At 30.4% G+C, this 11,059-nt stretch overlaps 1 protein-coding gene across 1 annotated transcript; it reads right to left on the bottom strand.

Moving 5' to 3' along the window:
- Window positions 1–4,954: 4,954 nt before the first annotated feature.
- On the bottom strand, window positions 4,955–5,489 carry LOC120067885 (uncharacterized protein At4g14450, chloroplastic-like). The gene has a single exon (XM_039019497.2). The coding sequence runs from the start codon at window positions 5,431–5,433 to the stop codon at window positions 5,098–5,100; it is 336 nt and encodes a 111-aa protein (XP_038875425.1). The 5' UTR covers window positions 5,434–5,489; the 3' UTR covers window positions 4,955–5,097.
- Window positions 5,490–11,059: the final 5,570 nt, after the last annotated feature.

The following is an 11,059-nucleotide window of genomic DNA, read 5'->3' as shown; positions in this document are numbered from 1 at the left end:
TAAAAATTATGGTCTATTTCCTCATACAAAGAGATAGTGGTACTTTGTTTTTTTCTTTTTGACATAATATGTGAGGTGGAAGAATTAAACCTCTGACTTCGAAGTTAATAATATGAACATTATGGTAGGTTGAGCTCTACTCATTTTGACAAGAGATAATGATATTGAAACAAATTAAAATAAATGCATCTAATTTAAATGAAAGCTAGAGCAAAGAAATTTGATGGATATAAAGAATTTATGTTGTATTCCACGTACTAATAATTAGTGAGGCGATATTTATACAAACGTTTGTAAATGTTAGAGTATTTAGTATTAAGATGTAATAGTCTTATACTATGTTATTTAGATGTTATTTAGTTAGGTTTATTCTATACGTAAAAGCTTATTGCACACATGTTACTTTGTATTAAAGTTCCTTTCCTCTCATTGTAATGTTGGGAAATTCTAATATAATTCTCAAATGGTTCTCCATCTCTTTCTATTTCTCTCTATCGCTCTCTAAAATCATCCAATAAATATGGGTTTGACTCTGATTCTCACTCTCTCACTCTTTTTGCATGGTTTTCTTCTTTATTTTTTTGAACTCCATTAGGTTATTTTGATTAATATTACTCTCTCTTGTTCTGGGTCTCTTACGTTTTGGCTTTGATCTTATGTTTTCTTCTATTCAATCTATCCAAAGATAAATAAATAAAATTATTTTATTTTTTAAAATGAATTTAATAGTTTTGTCTTACTAGAAATTGAATGGAACATTTTTTTTCCTTTTAAAAGTACTAATATATATAAAAAAAAAATTGAATTTAGAATTCAAATGTAAATTAAACTAGTGAAATTTAAGTTCATCAAAATTTTGTTTTTTTGTTTTTATTTTTAGAAAAAATCCTACATTTTGAAACTTACATTTAGGTATTAAAATATTTTCAAAGTATATAAATTTGAATAAGTGAAAATTTCAAATTTAAAAAAGTACATAAAAATTTTGGAAAAAGTGATTTTTGTTTTGTTAATAGATTAAAATGTAAGATGAGATTCTGATAATTGTTTATTTTCATTCTAATTCTAAATGTAAGTAAACAAAATCACTCATCCTAATTATTATTTTGATTCCTCCAATTTTAAGCTGATTTTCATTCCGACTAACTTCCTCTTAGTTAGTAAACACGTCCTTAAAGTAATGAACTGTGCTGGCACAACAGTCCATCATTATTAGACTTACTTGTAGAGATCCCAACTCTACATACACACCTTATAATTGCACTGGATAGCACAGATAAAAATAATAATTAAGTATATAGCGACATTTTTAAAGAATTATAAATATAGCAAATCTATCTATCACTAATAGATTCCTACTAACGATATGGTCTATCATAGATAGACTCATAGATAGACTTCGAAAGTAAAATCTAAATTTTGTTATATCTATAAATTCTTTTGCAATATGTTATATCTGCAAATAAACTGGACGTGATGATTAGATTTGCAAATGCCCTTTTCATTTTATCATTTTGTTTGTTTCCTTCTATAATTACCAAATGTTTCGTGAAATATTTGAACTTACACTAGGATAATCTCCTGGTCACTTTGGAAGTTTGTTTTTGGTTAAAATGTAATCTGGTTCCATATTTTGAAATTTGTCCAATTTTTGTTCTTGTATTTACAATATATTTTAGATTTAGTCTCCTCAAAGTTAATTTTTTTCTGAAATTGATTGAATATTAATAATAATTTCCATGTAAAAAAAATACAACATGTGAATATTCCATGGTAAAATGTTAATAAATAACAAAAAAATGCTTTTTTAAAAAACCAATAATTAACTAGCATTGGATACTGAATTTAAGATTGATTAAAAGTAAAAGATTAAACCTAGACAATTAAAATTATAGGGACTAAAATTTGAAAAAGCAATAGGATGATTCCCTATTCGAAATACGAATGTTAAATGAAAAGCATTGACAAGTACTGTAACAACAAAAATACTAACAAGTAAACAAGTAAAGGCACACAAAAGTTGGTAACCCAGTTCAAGGATAATTCATTAATATTAAAGAGTTAAACAATTTACAACATAGTACTTATATATCTATAATACACAATTATTACAGTGACTCAAGTAGGAGCTCAACTCACTAACCGCATAGGCTCCCCCTAGACGTGAGACTCCCTCTCAAGTGTTCTTAGGCTTCCCTTAAGTTTGATAATATTAGTGTTAGATATTTCGACTTCCAACAGTGTCTGGCATTTTTCAACGTAGCACTTATCTATAATACACAATCACTATAGTGACTCACGTAGAGCTCAACTCACTAACGACATAAGCTTCCCCTAGATGTTAGACTCCCTCTCAAGTGTACTTAGGTTCCCTCTATGTTTGATGTTAGACACTTCGGCTTCCAACAGTGTGTAAGATTCCTCTCATTGAGATATCTTTTCTTTAGTCAGGGAACTCCCTTACTGATGAATCTTAGGATCCCCTAAAATGGAAGATGGAGAACTTCTTCTCCAAAGCTGAGTCTTGTCTTAGGCTAATCTAAGACTGGGAATTCCTTCTCTAGCAGCAAAAGACCGTGATTTACTACAACGTGTTGAACTTCAACGGATGAAGAACTTACACAATGGAATAGTGACCAATAAGCAAGAATACGGCGATGCACAACAATGGCCATAGAATAGAATACGTCTTGCTTGGTTAACAAAAGCGGCAACCCTAAATGACCGACACAATTCTCTTTTAATAACTGAATCCAAGAAAGGAAACAAATCTCCATTTGGAAAAGAAAAGTCACACCTCAATAAAGGAAAATATCAGACGAAATAATATAGCCTGATATTTCCAGTAATATTCTGTAGAAAAATAATGTCTTGTATAAAACCGATGTTAAAACTATATTCTAGACAATTGTAGAAACCACTCAGCATCTTAGAAAAAGATAAAGCCAATCCATAACTCTCCAACAAAATTGAACAAATTACAAGTACTATTTTAACCTCTACCTTTATACTAAATATTGTAGCATAGGATACTATTTTAAATTATTGTGTGGCACAATCATTTTAAAATGATGTGATGTCGTATATCATCAACATGTGTGACACTAAAAAATTATTTATAAAGAATTCAAATGGTGAGGAGAACGGTCCATTCGTATAACTTCTATCATCAATCATCTCTCGATCATTCTTCATTCGACCATCTCTCTTCCACCCACTTCGGATAGTAAAAAAGGTAATTACAATTTTGCTTAGAATTCATTTTTTTTTTCTCGGTTAAAAAATATTTTAGTTACTCAACTTTCATTAAACCAACCATTAATTTAGTCAAACTAGTAACAAATACATCTATGCACGTGAAATGTTGAAGTTTTAATTTAAAACTAATATTTTCTCCATTTCTCTAAATTATTATCTATATGGCACGTTTCATCAACATCAATTGTATATAAATTTAAAAGATATCTACATTCGAACAATCGTGTCTTATCAAGTAATAAAAAATAGCTTGAAAGATACATGCATTCAAACAATCGTGTCTCATCAACAAAAAGATAAAATAGGTTTTTTATTTTTTAAAATGAATTGAATAGTTTTTTTTTATTAAAAATTGAATGGAACATTTTATTTTTTCCCTTTAAAATACTAATATATATAAAATTTAAATTTAAAATTCAAAAAATAAATTAAACTAGTGAAATTTAAGTTAATCAAAAAAAAAAAAAGGCATTTTTCTTAAAATGCAGGGATAAAACAAATATGTAAAGATTTTAAGAATTAAATTGTAACAATTTTTTAATACAATTCTCAGGGTGGGGATCGAACCTTTGAGGGATAAAAATCATGTCAATTACTAGTAATTTTAAACAAGCAAAGCTCAATCGTAATAAATTGTAACAAATTTTGAAACATATTGAAGTTTAAGAGTTACATTTTTATTATATTATTAACAATTTTAATTTTAGTTTTATGTTTTTTAAATTTATGCTTGTTTCCTCTCAATTTTTCATTTATGCTTTTACCTTATCTTGAAATGTTTGAATTTTTAGTCATGTTCTTAAAGTAAAAACAAGTTGTCTTTTAAAATTACTTCTTTTTTTTTTTCTAAAATCATTAATACAAAGTAGACAATAAAAATTTCTCAAATTGCTACAAAATTAAAAATTTTAAAAAGTATTAGACATTTTTTAAAGTAAAATTTTATTAGATATAAAATTAAAAGTTGGATCTTTCCTATAATTCTATCCATTGTAATCCAACATGTAGATGGCTGCAGACATGTACATATATTAAAGACCTGGGTTAGTTAAAGCAAATATTAGGTAGGACAAGTATTGGATTAACCATGGAAAATACCACTATGGTGTTCTTTTCTTTTAAATTAAATAACCAAAATAGATAGAAAAAATAAAAGAAAAAACATCTATTTATATTCTTAAATTTTAAAAGTGGTATAAATTCAAACAATTAATAAACGTATCAATCAAATCCTAAACTTTAATAAATGGGTCATTTAAATTCTCAGTCATAATTTTCTTTAAAAATCATTCATGCATTTACTTTAAGCTTTCATTTTATAAAATAGATATTTGAAAAACTCTACACACGTCTGAGTGGTTTTCAAAAATAATCATAATAAAGTGTTTAAATAGATTGACATATGAAAATTCATGAATTTAATTGATTAGAATTATAAAAATTTTACCTGATATTCATCGAATTAAATTAAAAAAATGATATAAATTGATATACTTAAAAAACTTAAAATTTAAATTAATATAACTATTATTAGATGAATGTTAAATTTAGATATAGATTAATATTTGTCAAAAACGAAATGCGTCCGTACTATTACTCCACATTACAGCTTAAATTATTGGTTAATAAATGTCACTTCCATCTAAACGTTAGCAGTGAAATGAGTGATGTGACCAAATAAAATACAAAACCAATGTACAAATAATCCAGTGTGGTTAAGCATAAGATGCAGTCAATAAGCTCGTCAAAAACAGACCGTTAGATCTACAGACTACAAATTCTTATGATTACAGATCGAATTCGAGAGTTTATTTCAAAAAGAAAGGAAAAAAGAAAAATCTAAACGGGTACGAATCTGGGGGCCCTAGGACCGGAATCGTAATGGAAAGGAGCCGCCGGATGCTGCCATTTCTTAAAAACCGGCGGCTTCTCCGGCTCCGATTCTTTATGATGATGGTGCTGAGAAGAACTGGAGGAAGCTTCTCTTGAATCGGGCGTCCAATTTTGAATATCTTTAGGAGAGGAAGGAGAGACGAGCGGGGACAAGAGAGGGATGGCGACCTTCCAATCGGAGCGGTTGATTTGCAGGGACGCCGGAGCCCGGCGTTGAAGGCGGCTTGGCTGCTGGGGATGGCGGCCGCTGGCACCGGAGGTTCGTCTGTGTGAGTCGGCCATAAGGAAATTATAGGGATTTTGGTTACTAAAGCGGAAGAAGATAAGAAGGATGAGGAAGAGGGGAAGGGGTAATTATAGGGAGACAGAAGAAGGCACGTGGGAAGCACGATTTTAAGTGCTCCACTTGGAACCTCCAATAACTGGCGCATAGTTGTCACACGCGCTGTTATTATTATTTTGGGTCATTACTCTTTGATTTTTTTTTTTTTTTTTTTTTTTTTACAAATTAACAACTAATAAATTAAGTTTTACTTATTTGTTTAATCATAATTTATCACGTAGATTCTTTTTTTATTTTTTAAGTTTTTTTTACTCTGTGATAAGAGTCCATAGTAAAAAAATGTGTCCAGTCCATAATATAATCAAGTATTATTCTAACAAATAAGAATAACCACAAAACCAAAATCAAAATTCAAATACTTTAGGTCTCGTCGGGTAACTATTTGATTTTTTGTTTTTGTTTCTTAAAATTAGGTTTATTTCATCCACATTTCTTACAATGATTTGTATGTTTGTTTAAGTACAATGGTTGAATTCTTAGCCAAATTCCAAAAACAAAAACAATGTTTTAAAAGTTGGTTTGGTTTTTTAAACCATTGATGAAAAGTAGACAATAGAGGAAGAAATTTGGAGGTGGAAGTAGTGTCCATATGTTCAATTTTCAAAAACAAAAACAAAAAACAAAATGGTTACCAAATGAGACCTTATTTTTTTTTTTTTAAAATCATTAGTTAAATTACTTGTGTAGTCTCTCAATTTTGAAGTTAGTGTAAGGTTATTTGAATATAAAAAAATATTTAATAGGTTGTTCAACTATTAATTTTGTGTCTAACAAATTCCTATTATGTTCGAACTTTTTAAAGAATGATTGATATGTTGGACATAATTTTGACTAAACTTTTAATTTGGTGTCCAATTGGTGTGTGTGTTTAAAGTTTATGGATTAAATACGAATTGACAGACATAAAAGTTCAAGGACTAAACTTGTAATTTAGCATATGTTTAGTGAGTTTAGAGACAAAATAAACTTATGGCCAAATTATATAAATTTAATCTTTGAAATTGTAGGTTTGTGTCTTTTTAATATTTAAAGCTTTAAAAAATATCTAATAGGTCCAATTTCAATGTTGTCCAATAAACTCCTCAATAATTAAAAAAAAATTATCTAATATTTTAAAATTTAGATATTTTAAACACACAATTATTGTTTGGCTTGGTTTCATATATAGATATTTTAAAATTTTCGGTTCAGATCAATTTGGCCACCAAATCAAACTAAATCGAATTATTGTTGCACCCCTAGAAAATATAATGGAAAATTGAAATAAAATTGCATGTGGTATGAAGAGAGTGGAAAAATCTAGAAAGAATGAGATATTCTTAACTTGATGCTATTGTTTTGGTATGGTTGGTGTTTGATTTAAAAGGAATAAAATGTGGTGGATATATAAAATTCAAGGCGATTCCAATCTTTGTTTTTGACCAATTTTATTTTATGGTTCAAAAAGTTTATCAAAATTCCAAATCCTCCATACCAAAATTCAAACCTCCCCCTGTTTTAATATTTTCTTTAAGAGAAAAAAGGATTTTACTCAATATTCTCGTGTTCTTTTTCTTTTTCAAAATTAGAGTTAATCCAGCTCCACTAATTTTATCTCTTATATTTTAGTGAGCAATAATTAATTAATAATTGCGAAGAGATTGATGCCTTTGGGAGACAGATCGAACACGTGGCAGACAAGGGTTGCGTGAGAGCATGGCGGTGACAGGTAGGAATCCGATGTGGCATCAATTTGACTGGTCCGTAACGATGTTGCGGCGGTGTGACGTTAGATTTTAACGTACGTGGTCAAAGGTGAACCTTCGAAAAAGTAGAGATAAGATTACACGTGGATGGTCGATATTTGTTTGATCTCAACGCCACATGCCAGGAATAAATTTCATAAGAAAATTAAATAAAAAGTTAAATATTCCATATGGTCCTTAATTTTTTAAGGAAACATTTGGGACATTTGTGTTGAAAATAGAGTTGTTTTGTCATTGTGGGGTAATTATTTCGATTCCATTTGATAATGATTTTATTATTTTATTTTTATTTTTATAAAATAAATCCTTTCATCCATATTTCTTATAATAATTTACATATTTTTTTTAGTACAATAGTTAAATTCTTAGCTAAATTCAAAAACAAAAACAATTTTTTGAAAGTTACTTTTTTTCCTTCAAAATTTGGCTTGATTTTTTAAACTATTGATGAAGAGTATATAACAAATGAAGAAATGTGGAGGTGGAAGTAGGTCCATAGACTTAATTTTTTTTTTAAAAAAATAGTTATCAAATGAGGCGTTCGTTTTTTATTTTTTGTTTTTGAAAATTAAGTCTATAGATACTAGTTTCACCTCCAAATTTCTTCCTTACTTATCTTTTTTTTACCAATAGTTTAAAAATGAAGCCAAATTTTGTTTTTATTTTTGAAATTTGAATGATTCAAATTATTGTGGGAAAAAAATAAGCTTAATTTTCAAAAGTCAAAAACAAGAAACAAAATGATTACGAAATGTGACCTTAGTTTATGAATTAAACCATCTAGATTTAGAAAATATGTATTTTTATGTACCATAGAATGAGAGCTATAGTTAAAACAAATTTTCAATAATAATACATTTGATTTATTTATTTATTTATTTGCTATACCTTCTAATTTCTACTTTCACCCAAATTTGGTATGTGGAATTGATGAATGTAACAAATGTTGTTAATTTTCAGATCAACCCTAGAATTTAGATTTTACATTTTTTAAATAAAATATTTGGGACAAGGATTTTGAGTATGTTCAAATTTAATAAAGGCAAATATTAGGTTTTATCCACAATCTGATTTAGATTTAGAATAGAATTCTAAAATAAACTATGGATTTTGATTTGGGATCAACATTTGATATATTCCCAATTCAAAATTTTATCTTTTAATTTAATTTAGAAAAAATTGTGAATAATAATTTAAATTAAAAGTTCTGATTTGATAAAATATTTCAAATTAGTAAGTATTTTTTTTAAAAAAATACACCTAGAATAAATGGTAAAAATCATCCTTTAAGTATGGTGATAATTACAATTTCACCCTCAAACTTTCAATCGTAAATATTGAGCTCTCAACTCAAATTTACATAATTGTAAAAATTGTAACAATTGTATAAGTTTGATTGTTCAACTTTTATCATTTTGGTACATTTTCTACAATTATTGTAAGTTTGAGGGTCCAGTTTTAACATTTATAGAATATTAAGGGCCTACTTTTTATATTTGAAAATTTGATGGTGTAATTGCAACTACCACCATAGTTCAGGTGTGGTTTTTGCAATTTTGCATCTAATATGTCTAAAATACTGATTATGTCAAGAATCTATTAGATATAAAAATAAAAGTTTAAGAACCATCTCATACTTTTTAAAAGTTAAAGGACTTATTATACCGTCCAATGATTAAATATGTAACTTAATTTAAAATTATTAAAAATTTTGATGTCATACAATTACCATTTTTTTTTATGTAATTAAACATGTGAATAGGTCAGTAAAAAGAAATGAATTTGAGTTTTATTTGCTGAATAATAATACATTCATGAAACAATAATTTTATTTTTATTTTTTTTAGAGATGATATTGTTGTATATTTAAAGGGAAGAAAAGTAATAAAGAAAAGGTAAGTGAAATTATGGAATTTACTGCTTATCCTATAGACCACGGTTTTTGAAGTTTGAACCAGCTTTTAATCAGCTCAATTCATGAAAATTCATATTAAAAATAAAAGCTACCACGTGATGGTGATGAGACACAATTATTGGGCGTTGTATTTAATTATAAAGTGGACTACATTTAAGACTAATTTTGACCCATTTATTGAATTTTAATTTTGAGACGTCCTAAAAACTTGTTCATTGCGTACGAATCATAACAATAATACACATGTCGCATATAGTTATGGATATCTTTTATACAATAATTACGGTTGATATTGAAAATTGGTACCATCCATAAATTTATAATACCTAAGAGGAATTGAAGAATAAAATAGACAAAAACATTCCACCGATTTAGTGCTTGGTCTTAGAACAATATTTTCTCTTGCTTTTATTTGCTGTCTATTTACTGATTTATCTTTATTCCCTTTGTATTTGAGAATGCTTCTGTAATTTGTTATACTGTATTTACTTGACAAGTGACTTCTCTTTAAATATCAATACAAGTCGACAAAAGTGTAACCCTAAACTGGCATAATGCTCATACTATAGACCTTGAGGTCTGAGATTTGATTCCCCCACTCCACAATTTAATTACAATATCTTTGCAAAAAAAAAAAAAAATCAAAGGTAAAAAAAAATATCCTTTTAAGGTTTCGGACGAGTGGCCGTCGAATTCTCCCAAGACGTCGTCTTCTCCCGAGGGTAACCGATAGCCGTTTCGGTTCGGTGGGGTCATCGTCGTCTTCGCCTATTCGGTAGCTGTCGCCATCTTCATTCCAACACCGCGGTTTGAGTGCAGACTTACAGTAGCAGTTACGGTCGTTAGCAGACGGTAAGTTTAATCTGGACAGTGAGGGTTACGTTTTGGTTTTTAGCAGCAGAGGACGGTGAGGTTAGATGGTGCGTAAGCGGTCATCTTTAGGATTGAAGGAGAAGAATGGAGGTCAAGTTGCTCGGCATCCCTTTCGTCTGCTTAGACCGGAGATCGAATCGGGATTGGTGCTCGTTCTTCGGAGGTGAAGGGTTTTGAGATGTCTGACGGTTGTTCTAAGGATGGTGAAGGGTTCAGTACGAGGAGTATGGCCAAAGTGAGGCTGGGGGGGGGGGGGGGGGGGGGGGGGGGAAGGAGAGGGAGGGGTTGACGATGGGTGATCTGACGGTGGTCGAAGGGTTGATCACAGAGTCAGAAGAAAATTGGGTTGAGAGGGATGAATCAGATGGGCTGGGGTTTGGGCTTGACTGGAGTTGGAGTCGAGGATGTAAAGGGTGTGTCTAGGAGCCTTAAGGGTGTTGGGAACTCGAAAGAAAACCGGGTTGTGAGGGGCGTTAGGTCAGGCCTTGAGAGAGTTGGGGTATGCGGGCCTGTTGGGAGTGGGATGAGGCTGAGTGAAGAGAGTGGACTAGTGTAGGGGGAGTTGGGAACAGGGTTGAAAGGTGTGGGGGCTTTGGTGGGAGCCTCGGAGGGAGCAGAATTTAGGCTGTGAAGAGGTCTCACGGGCTGGGCTTATTGGAAGTGAGGGTCGTTCGGTGGACGAGCGGGGTTCTTGTGAGAGAGAGGAGCCAGTCCTCAAAATCGGTTCCGCTGGGGGTTTGGTCCAAAGTAAGACCAGTTGAAGGAGCAATGTGGTTCAGTTGCTTTTGGTTCCAGTGTGAAAGGAGAAAGTTCGTGGGCGGCCTTTTCTGGGTCAAATTTGGGGGGAAAGTTAGAGTTTATTCTCCTTTTGGTTGAAAATGAAAAAGTTATTGTTGAACCTTGTGAGGAGATTATTGATGCGGGTGTGTGTTTGTGAGAGAAATCTTTGATCGGTCAGTTTGTGGATGCAAAACTCCCGTATTCTGTTATTTGTCGCCTTATTCAGAGAATTCGGGGATGCGTAGAAATGCC

The sequence above is a fragment of the Benincasa hispida genome, chromosome 12 (genome assembly GCF_027475165.1).
Source record: "Benincasa hispida cultivar pf3 chromosome 12, pf3_genome.v1.1, whole genome shotgun sequence".
Taxonomy (NCBI): Eukaryota; Viridiplantae; Streptophyta; class Magnoliopsida; order Cucurbitales; family Cucurbitaceae; genus Benincasa; species Benincasa hispida.
This window is presented reverse-complemented; position numbering and strand designations above follow the sequence as displayed.

Bases quoted from the DNA above. Each gene is read 5' to 3' on its own strand.
- LOC120067885 (XM_039019497.2), bottom strand. From the start codon at position 5,433: ATGGCCGACTCACACAGACGAACCTCCGGTGCCAGCGGCCGCCATCCC.